The sequence below is a fragment of the Zootoca vivipara genome, chromosome 5, assembly GCF_965207765.1.
Source record: "Zootoca vivipara chromosome 5, rZooViv2.hap1.1, whole genome shotgun sequence".
Lineage (NCBI taxonomy): Eukaryota > Metazoa > Chordata > Lepidosauria > Squamata > Lacertidae > Zootoca > Zootoca vivipara.
Genome location: NC_142588.1, coordinates 90944729 through 90968966, shown reverse-complemented (window position 1 = coordinate 90968966; position 24238 = coordinate 90944729). Strand labels below are relative to the sequence as shown.

The following is a 24238-nucleotide window of genomic DNA, read 5'->3' as shown; positions in this document are numbered from 1 at the left end:
TAGATTGGTTCATTGTTAGGTTGATGGTGGGGTGAAAGTCATTGAATGTCTGGTGGAAGGTTTCCAGGGTCTGTTGTCCATGTGTCCAGATAATAAAAATATCGTCAATGTATCGCAGGTACAGGAGAGGTTTGAGTGGGTAGGAGTTAAGGAAACGTTGTTCTAAATCTGCCATGAAGATGTTGGCATACTGTGGGGCCATGCGGGTGCCCATGGCTGTGCCGCTGATCTGGAGGAACAGGTCATCATCAAATTTGAAGTGGTTGTGGGTAAGGACAAAGTGGCAGAGTTTGGTAGCAAAGTCCGCTGTGGTTTTATCTGAAATTGTGTTCCTTATGGCTTGTAAACCATCATTGTGTGGGATGTTGGTATATAGAGATTCCACATCCATAGTGGCTAGTATAGTATTGTTAGGAAGATTGTTCAAATATTGTATTTTCCTCAGAAAATCTGTGGTGTCACGTACGTAGCTGGGAGCACTGATAGCATATGGTTTCAGAACAGAGTCCATATAGCCGGAAACACCCACTGTAATGGTGCCAATACCTGAGATGATGGGGCGTCCTGGGTTTCCTGGTTTGTGTATTTTGGGTAGAAGATAGAAAGTTCCTGGCCGAGGTTCCGCTGGTGTGTTTGTGAGGATCTGTTCTTGGATGTGTAGGGGTAGCTCCTTAATAATCTTGTTCAGTTCTTTTTTGTATGCTTGTGTGGGGTCTGAGTCCAATTTCATGTAAAAGGCAGTATTGGAAAGTTGTCTGTGGGCCTCCTGGATGTAATCAGTTTTGTTCATGATGACGACAGCTCCACCCTTGTCTGCCTCTTTAATTATAATGTCTGGGTTGTTCCTGAGATTTTCTATGGCTCTCCTTTCAGCATGGTTTAGATTTTGTTGTAAGCGATGGTGTTTTCTGGTCACATCCGTTTGGATTCTGTGGCGGAAGCATTCGATGTACAGATCTAGTGTGGTATTGCGTCCATCAGGAGGGGTCCATGTGGAGTCCCTTTTTGTGTAACTTCTTTTCGGTGGTAGTTGGTGGTCAATGTTCTGTTCATTGATGCGTTTGGAGGGTGATGGTTGTTCCCCAGTAAGTTGAGAGGTGTTGTGTTGTGGGGATGTAGTTTGTTCTACTTTGTCTTGTTCTTGTGTGTGATGAAAATACTCCTTCAGGCGTAAACGGCGGAAAAATGCTTCCAGGTCCCCGCAGAACTGAATCATGTGTTGGGATTTGGCAGGGCAGAATGATAGTCCCCGTGAAAGGATGGATTCCTCAGCTGGGCTGAGTGTTTGCTGTGAAAGATTGACAATGTTGTTGATCTTGTTTTGATTGGTGGCCTGTAGGTTGGAAAGTTTGCAGAGTTTTTTATTTTTCTGGTTCTTCAGTAACTCCAGTTGAGAGTGGTAAATGGTTTGTTTTTCCTTGTGGAACTTCTGCCAGGCCGGGTGATTCCTGATGGAGTTCTCCAGTGCAGAGAGTTCCTCCTTTATTAACTTCTGTTTGGAATACAGAACGCCGATAAGATGTTTCAGCAGTTTCTTAGATAAAGTGTGGCATAGTTTTCTGACATATTCTGTGTATTAGGTAAATTTGCTTTTAAATGCAAGCTTACTTTAATTCCCCCAATCCCTATGCTCCACCCACACCCACCTATCACAAAAGGACACTAACTTGTTCCAGGAGGGGTCCCACAATTGTGCCCAGTTTTGGAATGATGCCTGGGAGCTGGAAAAATATTTTGAGCCATAATTTTCTTTCACATTTTCAGCTAGGGATAATTCACAGAATCCAATCATTGTGGGATTCCAGAGAAGCTATAGACACCTTCCTTCTTCTTAGTGAGATTCAAACTAATATGCTAGCCCTGAAGAAGAATGCAGATCATGTTTTAAGTGCTAATCCAAAGCACAAACAGTGTGACCAAGCTTCTTTACGGTAATGGGAGCATTTCTGCTATCTTTCCTTTAGCTTTATGAAATGCTCCCATGGCTCATGCAACATCTCCCAGGGCCCCACAAGAAGGCCTTGTCCTGCACAGAGATTGTGCTTTCATTTGCAAAGGAGGAGATAGAGAAGCATAAGGAAAATCAGTCTCTGCATGAGCCACAGGATCTCATTGATTACTATCTACTTCAGATGGAGAAAGTAAGTACCAGTATCTGCTTTGTTTTTTTTAATAATCTATTTTTATTAATTTTCCAATTAAAAAACAATTATATCACATCCATTATTTCAAATTATACAAATACGTATCAATCAAACCGAATGTTATGCCAAATTATCTAAAATTTTCGGGGTTCCCATGCTTCAAAAAATTGGGGATTCCTCGCAACTGCCCACTGTCGTCTTTTTCTAAAGTCCAAATCGTCACTCAAAGTCTATAATAGTCCCGATCTTTCCCCTACAATCACAAAGATGTTTTCCTCTTTCATCCGATTTTCCCCCAGCTGCTGAGATAAGTATCAAACGAGATTTCACATATATTCTTTCTCCTGTGTGAGTTTTAATCAGTCCGGCCTTTTAATCAGTTTCAACACGGAGCAGCGCCATCTTAGAAAGCTCAAATCACTTTCGCTTTCTTCTCATAACTTTGTAGATTAACGATCTTTATAAAATTTACAGCTTTTCCAGGCAGAAGACCCAGTCATCACATTATGCATAAACTCTTGATAAATTAGTGGCTCTCCTTGCCCTATAGCCGAACTTAGCTTCAGGTCGCTGTTCAAATTCAAAGTGTGTCACACCTCATAAATCCTCCGAACGCTTTCCAGGCACTCCTACTATCCAATTAGAGGGGGGCTTCTCTCTTCAACAGTTTTGCATCTTCAAAAAATATACTCAATATCAACAGTTTATAAAATTCATTACTCACACAGATATCTTTTATTTCTCGTTTGTTCCAAACAAACAAGGACATCACGTCTGGGAAAGTATGGAGTAACTCGTAGAGTATATGAAAAAAAATAAAAAAGCTCACTTCCCTTGTCGTTCCGTCCCCATCAATCCTTCTTCCAGATAAAATACAGCCTCGACTTCTCACCCTCAGCAGCGTAAATTCCTTGGCAGTAAACAGAGCTTCTGCCCCTCCTTCTGAAGCATGTCCATGAATTTAAACCTAATTATCTTCTTTAATCATGGAGATCCCGCCATGCAGGTTAGCGTCCGGGAGTTCCGACTTCTCATAAGTGCTCTCGGCCCAAGGCCCCCCCCCACTCCTTGAACAGTCGGAGTGGGTTTGGGGGCATCGCGGGCCAGCGGCCCCTCTCCGTAACCCCCGGAGAGGTAGGGGGGTTGCCATTTACTCCCCTAGCAACCGCCAAATTCCTCATGAAGGTCGGAGGGATGGAAAAAAGGTCAGCCATTCCTGCAGGCGGAACCGGAAGCCTGTACCAGTATCTGCTTTGAAGCCAAATGATGCTCATCCAATGAATCATTATATTCCTATTAAAAGTGACTACTAATCTCTTGCCTGGACATCAGTATCTTTTAAGCATCAGTATCTTTAAAGTATCATAAGCATCTAAAGAAATGGTTAAGAAATGTGAGCTTAAAGGAGTGGAAACTTAAGGGGTCTTGCTTTAGAGCAGGGGTGGCCAACCCCCAAGAGACTACGATCTACTCACAGAGCATAGCTGCCAAGTTATCCCTTTTTAAAAGGGAAATTCCATTATGCTGAATAGGCTTCCTCGCGAGAAAAGGGAAAACTTGGCAGCTATGCTCACAGAGTTAAAAACTCGCAGTCATCTACCCCCTTTGGTGGTGGGGGGGGTTTGAGTTGTTGAGTTTTTTCAGGGAGGAGGTAAAATGTTGAGGCTTTTTTTAGGGGAGCCACAGTTGTTCAGCTTCTTTAGGAGGGAGCCAATGATCTACTACTGATCTACCGCAGATGTCCAGTGATCTACCGGTATATCATTATCTTCCTTTTGGACATGCCTGCTTTAGAGCATTCCTTCCATACATAAATTATTTTGGATTGATGTTCATCTGATATTCAAATGTGGACTTAGAAAACAGAAAATCCTAAACAAAATGCTCTTAAACCAGGTTATGTCTTCAAATCCCTGTCTCAGCCATCTTTATATACTAGAAAGGAAAAATATATTTTTCATCTTTCACTCTTTGAACAATGCTTATCATGATGACAAACGAATGGTGAAATATATTTAGTTGTACAGTCATACCTCGGTTTAAGTACGCTTCAGTTTGAGAACTTTCAGTTTAAGTACTCTGCGGACCCACCTGGAACGGATTAATCCACTTTCCATTACTTTCAATGGGAAAGTTCGCTTCAGGTTAAGTACGCTTCAGGTTAAGTACCGACTTCCAGAACCAATTAGAATCATACTTCGGGTTAAGTACGCTTCAGGTTGAGTACTCCGCGGACCCATCTGGAATGGATTAATCCATTTTCCATTACTTTCAATGGGAAAGTTCGCTTCAGGTTAAGTAGGCTTCAGCTTAAGTACTCCGCAGACCACCTGGAACGGATTAATCCACTTTCCATTACTTTCAATGGGAAAGTTCGCTTCAGGTTAAGTACGCTTCAGGTTAAGTACAGACATCCGGAACCAATTGTGTACTTAAACCAAGGTTCCACTGTAAGTACCATATTTCACCATAATTGTCACATCTTTATGCCAATTATTTTTTTCAAAAAAAGTGGAGTGCGACAATTACAGTGGTATCTCGGTTTATGAACACAATTGGTTCCGGAAGTCTGTTCATAAACTGAAGCGAATTTCCCATTGAAAGTAATGGAAAGTGGATTAATCTATTCCAGACGATCCGCGGAGTACTTAAACTGAAGCGTTCATAAACTGAAGCAAACTTTCCCATTGAAAGTAATGGAAAGTGAATTAATCCGTTCCAGATGGGTCCGCGGTGTTCGTAAACTGAAAATTCGCAAAACTGAGGTGTTCGTAAACCGAGGTTCCACTGTATTTGGTGAAAAACCAAGGCACGACTCTTAGGCGAGGAAACAATTTTTAAGAACAAACATAATTATGTTTATATTGCTTATTATTGTACTAACTGTTTACTAACTGTTTTTGGTGTGATTAGGATGCACAGAATATGTGTGAACAGGTAAGGGTAATAGGTAGTCCAAATTGGAGCAAGGCAATTTCATGCACGCTGAGAATGCCCTGTCGCTATTTTGTGGTGAATGCTTTTGGACTGATTTTAAGGCTTGAAAAAAGGAGTTCAACTATTATGTGGTGGTGACCATTAGGCAGTGAAATATGATAGCACACATTTTGAATATCTGCTGCCAGAGTTTCCGTTGGATCCCTCTCTTCATGCCAGTATTATGTTATTACGCCAACCCACAGAACCTGAAATGCAGCACCAGCAGCTACCACTCTATACACTGGAATGTGTGTGTGGGTTTCTTATCATAACCAGCTATGAAGCACAATACCCAGGAGGCAGGCTGTGGCAGCTGCCTTGGGCAATGGAATGCCAACAGGAGGCATCTCTGGAGGTGTGCTGCCTAGCCAGCTGCTAATGGAGAAGCAAAGGGGACAGCTTCTGGCAAGATTTCACCAAAATCTTTCAAAATCTCACCTGGTTGTTATCACACTCCTCGAGTGGTGTTATATTGTCCTCTTGGTGGTAGTCTGATGTTTTCAAAGTCTCTAGTCATATCTTATAGTTCACGCTGTATCTTGTAATCCAAAATATTGAAGTCCAATATATTCCAAACGTAGGTTAAATTTGTAATCCAAATGGCAATTATAATCCAATATATAGTGTTCTCCTCAGTTTTTATTCCAGTATGTGGCCCTGCTCTTTTAAAGTTCTCTTTTTCATCTCCCCGCCCCCCTACTCCTGTTCTCCCAGGCACTTCTCCTCCCTCAGATTGCTCCCAGTTATGGAAAAGTGTTCCTCTGTTGAGCTTTGGTAGAATTTTCAAGATCCAGGGTCCTTTAAAGTTTATTTAGATTCCCCCCCCCCCCACAATCCTTTAGTCACTTTCATTCACAGAACAGCTCCACCATTCACAAAAAATGAGGATACTCCACTTCCTTCATTCATGAATACTCTTACAAAGTACACAGAGCAACAGTTTATTACTTTATAGCCAGCAAAGAGATGGTTGCTAGTAAATATCTAAATGTATTTTAAAAAGTAACATAAGACTGATGTATCTTTAAGTATCTCTGATCCCATTCACAAGTCTGTACTGCAGAATTTGTCCTTCAAAAGACGGAAGTTGACTTCCTTTTTAGATTCCGTCTTTGCCAAATTGTTTTTAATGCAAAAAAATTCTAATTTAAAATCCAAATAATCTTTACAATAGATATCTTGTTTAAAACACACAAGATATCTATTGTAAAGATTATTTGGATTTTAAATTAGAATTTTTTTGCATTAAAAAAAAAGTGATGTATGGAAGTGAGAGCTGGACCATAAAGAAGGCTGATCGCCGAAGAATTGATGCTTTTGAATTATGGTGCTGGAGGAGACTCTTGAGAGTCCCATGGACTGCAAGAAGATCAAACCTATCCATTCTTAAGGAAATCAGCCCTGAGTGCTCACTGGAAGGACAGATCGTGAAGCTGAGGTTCCAATACTTTGGCCACCTCATGAGAAGAGAAGAATCCTTGGAAAAGACCTTGATGTTGGGAAAGATCACAAGGAGAAGGGGGCGACAGAGGACAAGATGGTTGGACAGTGTTCTCGAAGCTACGAACATGAGTTTGACCAAACTGCAGGAGGTAGTGGAAGACAGGAGTGCCTGGCGTGCTATGGTCCATGGGGTCACAAAGAGTCGGACACGACTAAACGACTAAACAACAACAACATCTTGTTTAAAAATTCTGCTGCTTCAGGTGCCGGTTCGTGGTTGCGGACTTTCAAGATGCGTTGGAGCCACGGGCAGACTCTAGCCGCTCCCCTGCCCCCCGCTAGCTGCAGATGCAGCCATGGGGCTCTGCAAACGTGGAGAGTCTCTTTGAGACTCCACTTATCCATGGGCCTTTTTAGGGGGGGGAGTGTCTAACCCTGACACTCTCCCCTGTCTCTTTAAAATCCTGGTAGCAGTTGTCTCTTACTCGGATGATCCGCTTCACGCTACCATTTCGCTTCGCAGTCAAATCGGAAGCCGCTGGTCCCTTATCTTTCTTGCTCTGATCTAGCCACAGTGACCCGTGCAACAGTCACCCCCAGGCTTGATTATTGTAACTCGCTCTAAGCGGGGCTGCCCTTAGAGCTGACCCAGAAACTCCAGCAGGTGCAGAATGCTGCTGCGAGGCTCCTTACGGGGTCCTTGCCGTGGGACCACAGTCATCCAGTGCTATACCAGCTGCACTGGCTCCCGGGAGAGTACAGGGTCAGGTTTAAGGTGCTGGTTTTAACCTTTAAAGCCCTATACGGCCTAGAACCCTAGTACTTACGGGACCGCCTCTCCTGGTATGCCCCGCGGAGAACCTTATGGTTTGCAAATAATAATATCTTGGAGGTCCCGGGCCTCAAGGAGGTTAAACTGGCCTAAACCAGGGCCAAGGCCATTTCAGCTTTGGCCCCAGCCTGGTGGAAAACTCTATTGCAGGAGACCTGGGCCCTGTTGACTTGGCACCTTTCCGCAGGGCCTGCAAGACAGAACTGTTCCACCTGGCCTTTGGTCCGGGCCCAGTTTTACCCCCCTCTATGGGACCCTGTAAGTTACCTCTTTGGGTATAAATAAAAATTTACTTACTTACTTACATGTCACTTTCCCCATTTTCAACACCAGAGCAGGAATGACCCAGAGTCCACCTATGATGAAGAGAATTTGGCTTGGTGTATTTCTGAGCTCTTCATAGCAGGGTCAGACACAACCTCCGGTTCTCTGAAATGGGCACTTCTCCTCCTGGCAAATCATCCAGATATCCAAGGTGAGAGAGGAGAGCCAGGACTTCTCTTGATCACTAGGGTGGAGCATAATTCTTTAAAGGGTTTATATCGGAAAGAGTTAAAAGTGAGTTTATGATGGAAATTATGGAAGGCAAATGTTATTGAAATAAGTTAATGTTTTTGACTTTCATGTCTGAAAAGTTATGGGTAGGTAGCCGTGTTGGTCAGACGTAGTCGAAACAAAATTAAAAAATTCCTTCCAGTAGCTCCTTAGAGACCAACTAAGTTTGTCATTGGTATGAGCTTTCGTGAGCATGCACACTTCTTTAGATACACTGAAACAGAAGTCACCAGACCCTTATATATAGTGAGAGGGTGCGGAGGGGTATTACTCAGAAGGGTGGTGGGAATGGGTGATTGGCTGATAGGTGTGGTAAACTTGTTGACAACTGTTAATGACTGCAATTGGTCTTAAAGGAAAAAGCAAGGGGTGAGATGGCTAAAGTTAGCTTTATCATGTATAATGAGATATACATGATATATAGCTTTACCATGTATAATGAGATATACATGTCTGCTCCAGAGAAGCGGACACGGAGCAATGGATTCGAACTTCAAGAAAGAAGATTCCACCTAAACATTAGGAAGAACTTCCTGACAGTAAGAGCTGTTTGGCAGTGGAATTTGCTGCCAAGGAGTGTGGTGGAGTCTCCTTCTTTGGAGGTCTTTAAGCAGAGGCTTGACAGCCATATGTCAAGAATGCTTTGATGGTGTTTCCTGCTTGGCAGGGGGTTGGACTGAATGGCCCTTGTGGTCTTTTCCAACTCTATGATTCTATGATTCTATGAGATAAGAATCCAATGTCTCTATTCAGAACAGGTCTCTCCATGGTTTTAAGTTTGGTAATAAGTTGCAATTCAGCATCTTCTCTTTCCAGTCTATTTCTGAAATTCTTTTGTAATATGACAGCTACCTTGAGATCTTGTATAGAATGTCCTGAGAGATTGAAGTGTTCTCCTATTGGTTTCTCTGTCTTGTGATTCCTGATGTCAGATTTATGTCCATTTATCCATTTCCCCTGGACTCCCTGGAAAAGACCCTGATGTTGGGAAAGATGGAGGGCACTAGGAGAAGGGGACGACAGAGGACGAGATGGTTGGACAGTGTTCTCGAAGCTACGAACATGAGTTTGACCAAACTGCGGGAGGCAGTGCAAGACAGGAGTGCCTGGCGTGCTCTGGTCCATGGGGTCACAAAGAGTTGGACACGACTAAACGACTAAACAACAACAACATCCATTTCCCCCACCAACATTTTCCTGCAAAGTTTCTGGAACCTATAAATAACAGAAGCAAAAATGTAAAATGCCCAGAATGTCCAGTCCCCTTAGGACATTTCCAATCTATGATTACTGGGACAGGAGGAGATGGAGGGTCTGAATATATAATGGAATTGGGATAGGAGAGGGTTGGGGCAGAGGATGGGCCTCTGTTGTGAAACTAAGGTGAGTCAATGAAAGGTTTTCTGAAGGAATGGCTTAGTGTAGCAATGGGCAGCACAGTGGAGATGAATCAACTACTCTCCTGCAGTCTAAGGCACTTCTTAGGGTTGTTGCGAGCATGATAACCTGGGACTGGGGAAACCACTGAATGAGCAGAATAGTCACTTAACAAAATAAAACGTCTCTTAGAAGTTTAAAGTTGGACATGAGTTTAATGACAATGCTCTGTCATTTGTCATCATGGAAGCCTACAATTGTAGGGTTGGAAGGGACCCCAAGGGTCTTCTAATACAACCCCCGGCAATGTAGGAATTTCAACACATGCTCCACCATCCCGGTTGATACCATACCACAAGCTGCTTTGCTTTGCATATCTGCTAGCAGTTTCTTTATGCAGCAAATGTACAAGAATGCCCCTGCTGTGAAATAAGTGACTGAGCCTCATTCCTGCCTCTACATGCTCCATTACATGAGGGATGCGGGTGGCACTGTGGTCTAAAGCATTGAGCCTCTGGTTCTTGCTGATTAGAAGGTCAGCAGTTCGAATCCGCGTGACAGGGTGAGCTCCCGTTGCTGTCCCAGCTTCTGCCAACGTATCAGTTCGAAAGCATGCCAGTGTAATTAAACAGTGGGAAGGTAATCAGAGTTTCCGTGCGCTCTGGCACTCATCATGGTGTCCACTTGTGCCAGAAGTGGTTTTGTCATGCTGGCCACATGACCTGGAATGCTGTCTGTGGACAAACGCTGGCTCTCTAGGCCTGAAAGCATAATGAGCCCCACACCCCATAGTCTCCTTTGATTGGACTTAACCGTCCGGGGTCCTTTACCTTTACTTTTACACGAGTGATGTTAGCCAAAGATCACATGAGGAATCAGGATTAATGAAGCAAAGCAGGAAATATTGAGGGCCGAGGGTGGAGAATATATTTATAAACACCAGACAGCCTTTAATCCCAGCCCTTAAGCAAATCCAGCCAGCTTTGGTAACCAGAAACAACTGAGATTAGCTTCACTTTCAAACATTTCACACCTGGAATCTAGAGTGGGGAAGAAGCATGTACACAGACTTGAGATCTTTTGATGACCAGGTGAGCTATAAATGCTAGAAACTGGGAGTCATTCACAGAGATTTATGGAATATGTTCAAGGGAAATAAATGTCCATCTAAAACAGAATGCAGTATTCACAATAAACCTTCTGTTTCCATCATTCTCTTCAGATAAAATGCACAAGGAAATCGAAGATGTCATAGGTTCTGCTCACTCAATCTGCTATCAAGATAAGAAGAAACTGCCCTACACCAATGCTGTGATTCATGAAATGCTGCGCTTTAAATATGTCCTTTTTTTTGGGTTGCCTAGGCAATGTACAAAGGATGTGAAGCTGTGTGGTTTTCTCATTCCCAAGGTATAAATGTGTGATACAGCTGCACTCCTGTAGCCCAAGAACAAAGAGCAGCAAAAGGTTTCATATTGAGAGATGCAGCCAGCCATACAGGAACTTCCTGTCTAGTAAAAAATCTGAAGGGCAAGAGCAGGAGCTCCACCTGCAGACACGTTTCACCATCGGCAAGTGCCATTCCATGGGGCATTTGAATCAGGGGAGGAGCATGAAGTGGCCAGAGGTCCACTTGCAGAGGAAGAGGATTGCAGGGGAAGCACACCGCCCCTGGCAGCACAATCCCGGTGGGGTTCCATCGCAGCTCCCCCCCCCATGCTTGGCACCACACCTGCAAGCAGCGCGCCACGCTTCCAGGATGCACACCAGCCCCGCCCCCACCTGCTCCCCCCCCCCAGTGCCGGAGCCTGAAGCTCCCCCTCTGCAGAGGTCTCAGCCTGACTGTGAGCTTTCATTCTAAAAGAGTTTGGGGAATGTGTTCCTGTGTTCCTGCCTATTCAGAAAGTTTTTTTTAGTCGTCACTCCCACCCCTCAGAAAAAAATCTTGGGATAGTGTGGGACAATCCAGAAATGTGTTCATCTGAATGCATTCCAAGTCAACAAGTTCATTGTTTCTTCTTTGCAGGGGACTATTATTGTTCCTGATTTGCGCTCTGTTCTTCTTGATCCGACACGATGGGAGACACCTGCAGAGTTCAACCCAAATCATTTTTTGGACAAGGATGGACAATTCGTGAACAGAGAAGAATGTTTGCCATTTGGTGCAGGTAAATGCAGAAGACCAAGCTATGTTGTGATCTGTAGATGTGCTTATCTGTCTGCTTCCAGGAAATGACATCAGCAGCAGTACATGAGTGAGTGGGCCTGAGCAGAAGCAGAGTCTTCTGCTTTGAGTGGCACTGCTAGTCAGCAGAATGGGGCAAGGCAGTGGCAAGTTAAGGGGATCTCGGGGTTGGTGGCTTGGGACCAGAGCCATAGGTAGGTGATCTTGTGCCCCTGACAGAACTGTCCAAAATGTACTCCTTAGCCATGGACAAATGAGCTCTTCTTTCCGCCTCTCCTCAACCCCCCCCCCCGCTCCGCCCCGTTCAATTCCTCACACACTTTACCTTGTATTGAATTCTTTCACAGAAAATACAGTATTAAATTTATTATTTCTTAATAAAAGGTTTCATCAAAGAAAATGACATTATGATGGGAGTTGACAGGTTTTTTATGTAATTAAATGGTAAATGAATATACAGATGGGCCTAAATTTAACGTACAATAAATATCATACTGATTTGTTCCATAATGATAACTTTACATTATAATAATTTATTGTTTAGTTGTGTCCGACTCTTTGTGACCCCATGGACCAGAGCACGTCAGGCATTCCTGTCTTCCACTGCCTCCCGCATTTTGGTTCGACTCATGTTGGTAGCTTCGAGAACGCTGTTGGACCATCTCATCCTCTGCCATCCCCTTCTCCTAGTGCCCTCCATCTTTCCCAACATCAGGGTCTTTTCCAGGGAGTCTTCTCTTCTCATGAGGTGGCCAAAGTATTGGAGCCTCAGCTTTAGGATCTGTCCTTCCAGTGAGCACTCAGGACTGATTTCCTTCAGAATGGATAGGTTTGATCTTCTTGCAGTCCATGGGACTCTCAAGAGTCTCCTCCAGCACCATAATTCAAAAGCATCAATTCTTTGGTGATCAGCCTTCTTTATTGTCCAACTCTCACTTCCATACATCACTACAGGGAAAACCATAGCTTTAACTATACGGACCTTTGTCGGCAAGGTGATGTCTCTGCTTTTTAAGATGCTGTCTAGGTTTGTCATTGCTTTTCTCCCAAGAAGCAGGGGTCTTTTAATTTCGTGACTGCTGACACCATCTGCAGTGATCAAGGAGCCCAAGAAAGTAAAATCTCTCACTGCCTCCATTTCTTCCCCTTCTATTTACCAGGAGGTGATGGGACCAGTGGCCATGATCTTGGTTTTTTTGATGTTGAGCTTCAGACCATATTTTGCGCTCTCCTCTTTCACCCTCATTAAAAGGCTATTTAATTCCTCCTCACTTTCTGCCATCAAGGTTGTGTCATCAGCATATCTGAGGTTGTTGATATTTCTTCCAGCAAGCTTAATTCCAGTTTGGGAGTCATCCAGTCCAGCCTTTCGCATGATGAATTCTGCATGTAAGTTAAATAAGCAGGAAGACAATATAAAGCCTTGTCGTACTCCTTTCCCAATTTTGAACCATTCAGTTATTCCATATCCAGTTCTAACTGTAGCTTCTTGCCCCACATAGAGATTTCTCAGGAGACAGATGAGGTGATCAGGCACTCCCATTTCTTTAAGAACTTGCCATAGTTTGCTGTGGCCGACACAGACAAATGCTTTTGCGTAGTCAATGAAGCAGAAGTAGATGTTTTTCTGCAACTCTCTAGCTTTCTCCATAATCCAGCGCATGTTTGCAATTTGTTCTCTGGTTCCTCTGCCTCTTTGAAATCCAGCTTGCACTTCTGGGAGTTCTCGGTCCACATACTGCTTAAGCCTGCCTTGTAGAATTTTAAGCATAACCTTGCTAGCATGTGAAATGAGCGCAATTGTGCGGTAGTTGGAACATTCTTTGGCACTGCCCTTCTTTGGGATTCGGATGTAGACTGGGATTCGGATGTAGACTGATCTTCTCCAATCCTCTGGCCATTGCTGAGTTTTCCAAACTTGCTGGAATATTGGGTTTAGCACCTTAACAGCATCATCTTTTAAAATTTTAAATAGTTCAGCTGGAATATCATCACTTCCACTGGCATTCTTATTAGCAGTACTTTCTAAGGCCCATTTGACTTCATTCTCCAGGATATCTGGCTCAAGGTCAGCAACCACACTACCTGGGGTGTACAAGACCTCCATATCTTTCTGGTATAATTCCTCTGTGTCTTGCCACCTCTTCTTGATGTCTTCTGCTTCTGTTAGGTCCTTACAACTTTTGTCCTTTCATATCTCCAATTTTCTTGAACAGATCTCTGGTTTTTCCCATTCTCTTGTTTTCCTCTATTTCTTTGCATTGCTCGTTTAAGAAGGCCCTCTTGTCTCTCCTTGCTATTTTTTGGAAGTCTGCATTCAATTTCCTGTATCTTTTCACTATCTCCCTCGCATATTGCTTGCCTTCTCTCCCCCGCTATGTGTAAGGCCTCGTTGGACAGCCATTTTGCTTTCTTGCATTTCCTTTTCCTTGGGATGGTTTTCGTTGCTGCCTCCTGTATAATGTTACGAGCCTCCATCCATAGTTCTTCAGGCATTCTGTCCACCAAATCTAAATCCTTAAACTTGTTCCTCACTTCCACTGTGTAGTCATAAGGGATTTGATTTAGATTGTATCTTACTGGCCCAGTGGTTTTTCCTACTTTCTTCAGTTTACGCTGGAATTTTGCTATAAGAAGCTGATGATCTGAGTTACAGTCAGCTCCAGGTCTTGTTTTTGCTGACTGTATAGAGCTTCTCCATCTTTGGCTGCAGAGAATATAATCAATCTGATTTTGATGCTGCCCATTTGGTGATATCCATGTGTAGAGTCGTCTCTTGTGTTTTTGGAAGAGAGTGTTTGTGATGACCAGCTTGTTCTCTTGACAGAACTCTATTAGCCTTTGCCCTGCTTCATTTTGAACTCCAAGGCCAAACTTGCCAGTTGTTCCTTTTGTAGCCTTATTTGCTAACAAGGGTCCTTAAGTTGCGCGAGGGTTGAATCCAGAGAAAGAATTTAATTCTTAAATTTAAGAGACCCTTGGTGATCAGCTTCATGACAAAAGTAAAGAAACACAAATTTACAAAGATTCTTATACACTTCTTGGGCTCCTTCCCCCCTCCTCTGTAAGTAAATGCGCACGCAAGGGGGTCATAAGTTACAAATACATATATGGATCTTCCTGTGTCCGGTCCTTCTTGTAAACACATGCTGACTCAACAAAGCCTTCAATAAGGCTAATCTACGCATCAAGCTAGCAACTTCCAGCGTCACGGGTCTGATTTGTGACTTAGTCAGTTTGCGCGAGGGCGCGTTTGTGAGTGATCTGCAGAAGTCATGCACCGAAGCATAATAACTTAACAGTTGATGCTCAAGGCAAATCTCCACTCTCTCCTCTCCTCTCTTGCCTGCCTCACCCCTTTTCTTTTCGTTCACCAATCAAAGTGCTCGATCCACCCTTGGAGTGATTGCCTTGCCCTGCCTGCTACCCCAAGGCAACGATTCAGCCGTGCGATTGGAGCCTGCACTCTTCAGAAGTCGCGCAAAAACCAGGAAGTGAGAAAGGCTCCTTTCTGTGAGAACTGTGCTCCTTTCCCTTCTGTTCCCAGGTCCTCCATTGTTTACCATCTGGAGCTCCCTACATTTGCCACCCCTGCCTTGTCCCCGAGAGAGGCATCACTGCCAGAACCAGGATACTGCTGTTCCCTGTCTCACATCACCACTGCAAGCCTTCCCATTTTTTTTCAGGCAGCAAGGATAAGGCTTGATGATTTCCCTATCCTAACTGTTTCTAGTTTACAAAAGTGTTCTGTAGAATGTTTATAGCAACATAGCAATGAACACGGGAAAGTATATTATTGCTCACTTGCTGCCTTCTTCTTATCTCCTCTTCAGGGGCTCGCATTTGTTTGGGAATGCATCTGGCAAAGTTGGAAATATTCATATTCCTGACCAGCCTGCTAAGGACATTCAGCTTCCAGCTGCCAGAAGGAGTCAAAGAACTCAATCAAGAGGCTATAATAGGGACTGCAAGAAATCCCCATCCTTATAAACTCTGTGCAGTTCCCCGTTGCAACACATAATAAAATATGAAAATATTAGGAGGTGCACCCCTGCTTCCTCCACTTGGCGACCCCTTTGCCACTCTGGACACATGAGCCCCCAAGAATTTCCCTTCCCTTCCCATCTCGTCCCATGCAACTACTGAGGTCTCTCTTCATATTTGCAGCTCAATTTCTGAAGCCACTTCTCTCTTATCTTCTGCAGCTCTGCTCTGCCTCCATTTCCCCCTTCACCCCATCTCCTCCTTTCCTCTACATAAGGCACCCTCTACCACATGTGGGACACAGCTGGCACTGTGGGTTAAACCACAGAGCCTAGGGCTTGCCGATCAGAAGGTCGGCGGTTCAAATCCCTGCGACGGGGTGAGCTCCTGTTGCTTGGTCCCAGCTCCTGCCACCCTAGCAGTTCGAAAGCACATCAAAATGCAAGTAGATAAATAGGGACCGCTACAGCAGGAAGGTAAACGGCGTTTCCGTGTACAGCTCTGGTTCGCCAGAAGCGGCTTTGTCATGCTGGCCACATGACCTGGAAGCTGTACGCCGGCTCCCTCGGCCAATAACGCGAGATGAGCGCTGCAACCCGGTCACGACTGGATCTAATGGTCAGGGGTCCCTTTACCTTTACCTTACCATATGTGGTGTCCTGCAAGATAACAAAAGCATTTTGGGGAATAATATAGAATGAGTTGGGAAAAGAATGTTTAAGATAACCTTTGTGGGGGAAAACCAGAAGCTTTTTTACTAGGAATTTAAGGTGCAGAAATCCCAAAGGAGCAGAAAAGACTACAGCAGTGCGGATATTTCTGGTGCAGAGGAGGAAAGTCCCTACCAGAAAAGAATGGTTGATAAAGATGATGGACTACGTCAAAATTGTGAAAGTGACAGGAAAGATTAGAAACCAAGAAGAATAACTTTAATAAGGAATGCAGAAATTTTATAAGTTCCCTTGGAGAACACTGTGAACAATTAAAAACATTGGCAGGATTCTAACAACACTTGTAATGAATAATTAATTAATAAATAATAATAATAATAATAATAAATACAATGTGATTATCACTTCTTTGGTGTGTCTAGATCCAGCCCTGCTCTGGAGGGCTTCATGTTACAAAAAAGATGATTAAGAAATAAATATATGGAAAAACTTTCTGTAAGAAAGTAAGAGCTGTTTGACAGTGGAATGGTCTCCCTCGGGAGATTTTGGACTCGCCTTCCTTGGATGTATTTAAGCAGAAGTTGGATGGCCATCTGTTCTGGATGCTTTAGCTGAGATTCCAGCATTGCAGGGGGTTGGACTAGATAGCCCTCAGGGTCCCCTCCAACTTTACAATTCTACAATTCAATGGGACCCAGGTGAATGCCATGACCTAGAACCAAATGTAGAGACCCACTGGGGTCAGCACAGCATGTAGGCAGTTCTGATCATACATTGCTTTCAAGAACCAGATTTACAAGGATTAAGAAGACCTGTGCCATTCAAGAAGGCCTGTAGCTGGCCCACACTCAAGGCAGCCCTGTTTAGGGAAGCTTTTAATCTTTAAGAAATTAATGTATTTTAATATTTCTGTTGGAAGCTGCCCAGAGTGGCTGGGAAAACCCAGCCAGAAGGGCGGGGTATAAATAAATTATTATTATTATATCAACATGGCAAATTAGATTCTGATCCATAATATGCAAGGCCCAAAATGGAGGAGGTGCAATGATAAAAATAAAAATCTCTTTCAAATGCAGAAGTCCCACCCCACAATGAAGTAGTAACCATAGTTGTAATTAGTACAATCTGTGTTTCCCATTGGAACATAATGAACCATGAATCACGCACATATGTTATGGGCACAAGTGCAGATGCCAGATTGGCTGCAGTTCTTACTCAGGGCCAGCAGTATGCAAATGAAAGATTGAGAACTGTTGCTCACTGATTGGTTAGTTAGTTGGAAGTTGTTACTGTTGCAAGTTACTTACAGGTAGTATTATATAAAGCAGCCAGCTAGGCTGCAGTCAGTCAGAGTCAAGGAGGAGTTCTAACTGATGTAACAAAGAGCTGTGGATCCAACAGACAGGGCCGGTGCGTCCATCAAGGCAGACTAGGTGGCGGCCTAGGGCGCAAAACTGGAAGGGGCGCTGCGCTGGACAGCCCGCGCGCACGTCGCCCGGTGCAGCTGCAGTCGGCCGGGCTGTCAGGGGCACACCAGACAGTTGCACGGCGCCCGCCAGAGTCTACCACAGCTGCGCTGTAGAATGTGGGAGGGGCTGACTCTCCCAACGTTCGGGAGACCTTTGCGCACGCGCACAGTGGGACACATGCACACAGCGCAGCTGTGGTCTCCGGCGGCCACCACATGGGGCTCATGCGCCCAGCACGCCTGTGGTGGACTCCGGCGGGCGCCGCGCAGCTGTCACGGACTCCCGCCGCGGCCTCTCTGGTCGCTGAGAGGCCGCAGTGGGACCCGCGCTTCCCCTCCGCCGCAGCTCGGCGGCGCCGCCTGGAAGCAGAGCGGCAGCTGGGCCGCCAGGTCGTTGCCTCCGCCGCCGCCCCAAGAGCCGCCTTCCCAATACGCCACTGGGGCCTCCGGGCAGCCGCTCTCCTCGCCCGGGCTGGAAGCCCGAGAAGTCCTGCCAGTCCCCGGCAGGGTCCCGTTGCGAGGCCACCGCCGCCGCCATGGCCAACGACGCAGCGACTGAGAGGAGAGAGGGCACCTCACCTCCACCCCGGCACTCCGCAGCGCACACTCCCAGTTTGCCCGGGCGGAGGGGCGCCCCGTTAAGGAGGGAGGCCGCCCATCGCTCGCACCGACATCGAGATCTTGGCCTCTTGGTTTGGGAAGCTTCGCAATAGGCAGTTGGGTGACCCAGAAGCCAGCGCCGCATTGTTGAACGGGGTTTGCTCCCTGAGTTTCTCCACCCTCCTCTAGAATTGCGCATCTACCGACATCTTCCAGGCAAGAGTTCACAAGTATGATTTTCAAACAAGGTTTACTCCATAACTCTTATTTATAAATTTAGTTGTTCCATGTAAGTTTTAAAATGCATGTATGAAATTTCAATGACCATTGCCAGAACTCTAAACATAGTACACACAACTTTTTAAAATGTGAGATACACTTGCTTCCAATGGCATGCAGTTTTCATGCCCCTACAAATCAGTTTAACTTTTAATGGTCAAAAATGCTTTCCCCACTCTTTGGTTTTTTTAAAAAAGGATTCCAACCAACAGACACCCCCCCCCCCCGCAAAAAAAATATCATTTCAGCCAGGGCATAGAAGAACATAGTTGCAATGCATGGCTCAGTACTGAAAATGACATGGCTCATTTGCAGAGCATGGCACTAAGCTAGGGTAATCATAATTGGCCTCTGTGTTAGGGAGAATATTTTCCAGATTTGAGGAAGGATGTAGAGTCAGTCACTCTGATATTTAAACAGATATAGAGCCCAAACTTTTTTCTTCTAAAAATTCACTGACAAACTCAAGAAGCAACCTCTAAATAATAGTGACTGCATTTTCATGCATTCCTCTGCATTCAAGATATGCTGATCTTAAGCTAGGAGAGAGGCTTCTTGGAAGCAGATCTACAAGCTTGGTGGATCAGGGGAATGCTGTGGAATGCTGTATCTTGATTTCAGTAAGGCTTTTAAGCATCACTTTAGCATCACTTAAATCCTAAAATGAGTGCTGGGGATGTTTCTTCCAAAATGTTTGCACTTCCCCCCTCCAAAAAAACAAACAAAAACATTTTGCTTCTCAGTGAGTGACTGTGAACATGTACAGGACACCTTTCCTATTGGATGGGAAGCATCTTCATATATATATATATATATATATATATATATATATATATATATATATATATATGAGCATAGAGTCCACGGGTGCCTTAGTGCCTTCCAGGTTAATGGATAGGACCTTCCCTACCAAGCAGAGAGGCACTACCTCACACAACTGATTAAGGGTGTCATGGAAAAGCAGCAATTCATTAACTTTTTATTTTTATTTTAGTGCCAAGGAGGGAGAAGAGGTGCTTGCGGGATTTTATGCCACAGCTGCCATAATCACTTGATAGGGCTTGGGTAAGCACCTTCATATGCATAGTCATATGCAGTTCGTCTTCTTGACACATGTAGGTGTAGGAGTGGATGTGCAAGGCAGATAGATGCATTGCTGCTGTAAATGGGCTGGATGAGAGCCAATAACCTGGAGCTGAATCCATACATGACTAAGGCAATTGTAAGGAGTGGTTCCTGAGTGAATGGAGTGGGTTTTGTCTGCTCTGGATTGGGTTACGCTACCTCTGAAGGACTTTTGGATCCAATACTGTTGCTCAAAGCTCAAGCCTTGCAGTGAGGTGCCTTCCACCAGGCACCCTGCATGGACAAGCACAGTTTAAGATCTGTTGTCTAGACTCTGGTTAGATTACTGCAGTGCATTATATGTGGGGCTGACTTTGAAGATGGTCTGGAAACTGCAGGTGGTGCAGAATTCAGTGGCCAAGTTACTGACCAGGGAACAATGGTCTGAACATATAAAACCAATTATGGCATGACTGCTCTAGATACAAATTACCTTCTGGGCTCATTTTTTTCTATTTTCTATTTTTTCTATTTTTTTTTAATTCCACTTTTATTTTTTCTAAAAAAGGTCAACAACTCTGGCAAAAAATTTTTTTTGGGGGGGGGGCGGAGAAGGTAATTTCGCCTAGGGCGCAAAAAACCCTAGCACCGGCCCTGCCAACAGAGCTGTGTCTGCCATCCATCTTTCCTACTATTTAACACCAGGGGTCAATGAGGGTTTTGAAGCATGATGGCATGCACTGGCTGAACACCAAGGAATGGTGGGAGGTACCACCTGGGGAATTTCCAAGGGATGAAGGCCGAGAGCCCGGGGATTGGAGGTGAGTCAGGGAGAGTCTGTGGCAGAGAGAAGTCCAGAAGCAGAAGCAGAGGCAAAAGAAGGAGATGAGGGAGGCCAAGAGGCAGAGACGAGTCAGGCTATTGAAGGCGCCAGGGTGTCTTCCCCCTCCTGCTGCAACAGGCTCCCCTCTCCCAGTGTCTCCCAGGACCAGAAGAGGGAAGAGCAGAGAAGGGTGATTCAGTGGAGACTTAGATTGCTTGGAAAGGACCTGGGGAAGGAGGAGATCTAAACAGCTGTGGAAGAAGGGGACCTTCAGCCTCCTCAACTGCCTCATGGGGGCAAGACCTACTGAAAAGAGTTGCAGTGGCTTGGCACCTACCTGTGAGCAAGGTCTTGCTGCTTCTAATACTCTAATTATTCTATTTATCTTCCAGTAAATAGTTATTATCATATTTTATGTGATTTATTGCTGGGTGGCTCCCTGGCACATGGCTAGAAAGGTAAAGACTCATAAGGGCAGGCCTTGGAAAGGCTACCTCTACCTATGTAAACCAAGTGAGACTTGAAGATGGCCTTAGAAACTCCCAGATCTAGATGTTCTCTCTGATCTGCATCATTAAGGTCAATCAGCTTGATGAGTACCAGTGGAAAATGACATTATCACTGGTGGCCCCACACGTGAATGCTGCTTGACCCACTTTCTTGCAGTCCTTAAGCAGTGCCTAAAAACTGTTTTTTATCCCACTAACCTTTTATGAGTTTCATTCCTTTTTAATGGTTTTATTTGATGCTGCTCTTATTATGTTTATTCTAGATCCATTTCTAACCCAGGTTTAGGCCCAGTTTTGGCACACAAACTGCTTGGGTCGCCCTGTATGATGATCTCTGTGGGGAGTGAGACAGTGGAAAAGTGTCTCTGTTAATTCTCCTTGACTTTCTAGGTCATCAAGACTGCTTCCTCCACCCTTCCCCTCCACTGCAGGAGGAGCCTCTCAGCCTTCTATACCCCTGATTGTTGTCAACATTATTTATTTACTTATGACTTATTTACATATTTACATATTTATTTTCTATACCACCCTAAACCCAAAGGTATCAGGGCAGTTCACATAAAATATCAAATAGATAAAATAAAATAAAACCAACAATCCAATAAAAAACCTGAAAAGAGCCAGCATTTTTTAAAAGGGTATAAGATGTAGATCAAGTCAGGCAAAGGCCTGGTTGAAAAGGAATCTTTTTGCCTGGTGCCTAAAGGTGTATAGTGAACATGGGTGGAGAAGGTCCCTCAAAATATTTTATTTGGGGGGGAGGTCCAATAGAAGTTGCCACCTACACATCTTACCCATCTAAACTATATTAATATTAACAAACATTTTCTTCTGTTTTGATTCAGACTCATGGTGTAAATCATGAATAAAAGGAGAACTAATTTTTATAAGGAGTGAAATTATTCAGGGGTGTTACTCTTCCACTTCCAAGCAGGCACCGTGCATTTGGGCGAGTCCTCACTCTCCCAGATGAACCCCCTCCGAGAGAGAGAGAGAGAGAGAGAGAGAATGTACACATGCACACTTGGCTTTTCCTAAGAGTCTGGGTAAAAGTTGGATCCAGTACATATAGATCAGAAAGAGGAAGCAGGAAAGACTATCACTCTTTCAAATTCCTCCTCCAGCTCTCTGCACTATTCAAGGGAGAACAGAGGTAATCCCCTCTCTTTGCGCTGGAGAGGATTTTGGTGTGTTCCAGCGGGGCTTTTCTCATACTTATTTTTTATTTTGTGAATAAAATATTCTTTCGCAAATATTTATTTCACAAAATCAGTCTTTTTCTTTTGTTTTGATTCAGACTCTTGGTGTAAATCAGGAATAAAAGGAGAACTAATTTTATAAGGAGTGAAATTATTCTTGGTGTTACTCTTCCACCAAGGGAATCACCAACTTTTTAAAGCCATTGAGCACATTTGGAATTTTGAATAAGGAGGGAATAAATGAATTAGTGAATTTTGTGCGGTCAGCACCATGCATTTGGGTCAGTCCCCACACTCCCAGTTGAGCCCCGAGAGAGAGAGAGAGAGAGAGAGAGAGAGAGAGAGAGAGAGAGAGAGAGAGAGAGAGAGAGAATGTACACTTGCACACTTTGCTTTTCCTAAGGGTCTCGGTCTCATTTTTATTTAATGAACATTTGGAACAAAATTATTTCCTACATATTTTTGTCACAAAATTGGTCTGGATTCTAATTGCAATTAATATTAATCGGACATCCTCTCATTTGTGTGACACATATATACGAATGATTATAAGGTTCGATTGTGTTACATGACTTGCAATCACAAGGCAACTTGCAAATGATGACACAAAACTTGTTGCTTGTTTGTTTTAAGTAACTGAGCATATAAAAACAGGGAGTACTGCTGATGTCTTTGATGAAAGCAAATACTCCTTAGATAAAGAGAGTTGAACCTGACCAGACATCCTAGAAAGAATTAAGGAGAAAGGAGACAGCAAGAGAAGGATGGAGATATGGGCATTTTTTATTGCCCTGCTGGTGGCGCTTCTGATTCTGCCCTACCTGAAACAGCTTTGGTCACGCAGGCATTACCCTCCAGGACCTCTCCAGCTTCCTCTCGTGGGAGCCATGTGGCTGTTTGGATTCAAGATTCATGAAAATACTCTCGTTCAGGTACTTGTTGCTTAGTGATAATTCAGTCTAATGTCAGCAATTGTTTTATCTATTTTCCCCAACAACTGTGATATGTAAGCTTAAACTATAGTATGGGTTAAAATGGTAAATGCCATAAGCCTCCATTGTCAGAAGCTGTATGCAATACAAATAATAGTAATAATATAAAGGATATTATTATTAATACTGAAAAGCACAAAACCGTATAAAAGTTGAAAATGCGCATTAAAAACTACTGATCAAAAATATTTATTGTATACTTTTGAACTGGGGAAGGAGGAGAGAAGACCTTCAAAGGAAGAATGGTTTATTAAAATCTTGGAATATGCAGAGATGGCAAAAATTGATAAAAGATACAAATTTAGGATCTTTTAAAGATGACTGGAAACCCTTTCCACTCTATATAAAAAATTATTTCCCATATGCAAAGACCATGGCGGGGTTTGAAATGTAAGAAAACAGCAGAATATATTCAGAAACATGTTAGAGAGTGTCAGGGGATGGTTGTTGCTACTCTTGAGTAACGACCCTCCACATCTGCTTGTCTTTCAGATGTTTTTATTAGTGCATATTATTTACAGTGCAAAGAGTCCATAAATCATGTCTGCCTCAGTCTGAGTCAGAAGCTCACAATGGTTGCTTTCTGTTTCGCGTCCAACATAACAGCCTGGGAACTCCGAAGCGCCTCCCTTTCCTTCTACGGGGAGCCATTCATTTCAATTCCGGTGGGGGGGGGCATGGCCTCCCTGCTGACTGTTTGCCGGTCCCTTCTTCCACTGCTCTCTCTCCCTCCCCTCGGAGCAAGGGCTCTCTGAAGCTTTCAGAGCCTCGGGTCTCCCTTTCTGTTTCCTGGCTCTTGTAATCTGATCCTGTGCTTGACTTGCTGCTTGGTGAGGAACTTGACCTGATGGGGGGGGCTGTTCCCTATAAGCCCTCCCCCTTACAGAGAGGATGAAATTAGATAAGATGGAACTTCGTATGTAATTCAAGTTATAAACATTGATGTTGGGTGGGTGGGTTGTCACTTGTTTTGTTGCATTGGAATATAATTGCTATGTAACAACCTGACCCAGTGCTCTAGCCCAGCCTGTACCCTCCAGATGTTTTTTGACTATGATGCTCATCTGCCCCAACCAGCATGGCCAACAGTCAACAATAATGGGAGTTTCAGTTCAAAAGCCTCTTGTGGGCTA

At 44.1% G+C, this 24238-nt stretch overlaps 2 protein-coding genes across 4 annotated transcripts in view; both read left to right on the top strand.

Annotated features, from left to right (window-relative positions):
- The window catches only part of LOC132592137 (cytochrome P450 2A5), a 33656-nt gene extending 17098 nt beyond the window's left edge, over positions 1–16558 (top strand). The window contains exons 5-9 of one of the 3 annotated variants that reach the window (XM_088669283.1): positions 1965–2141; positions 7732–7873; positions 10553–10740; positions 11357–11498; positions 16261–16558. In XM_088669283.1, coding sequence (XP_088525409.1) covers positions 1965–2141; positions 7732–7873; positions 10553–10740; positions 11357–11498; positions 16261–16268 — 657 coding nt within the window. In that variant the 3' untranslated portion in view covers positions 16269–16558. Of the gene's footprint in view, positions 1–1964; positions 2142–7731; positions 7874–10552; positions 10741–11356; positions 11499–15348 lie in introns of all 3 variants that reach the window. The other 2 variants (XM_060274305.2, XM_088669282.1) reach the window with 2 other exon arrangements.
- A 1186-nt stretch (positions 16559–17744) lies between these two features.
- The window catches only part of LOC118078447 (cytochrome P450 2J2), a 78936-nt gene continuing 72442 nt past the window's right edge, over positions 17745–24238 (top strand). The window contains exons 1-2 of the mRNA XM_088669278.1: positions 17745–18468; positions 19512–23045. Of these exons, the coding sequence (XP_088525404.1) occupies positions 22878–23045 (168 nt within the window). The 5' untranslated portion in view covers positions 17745–18468; positions 19512–22877. The remainder of the gene's footprint in view (positions 18469–19511; positions 23046–24238) is intronic.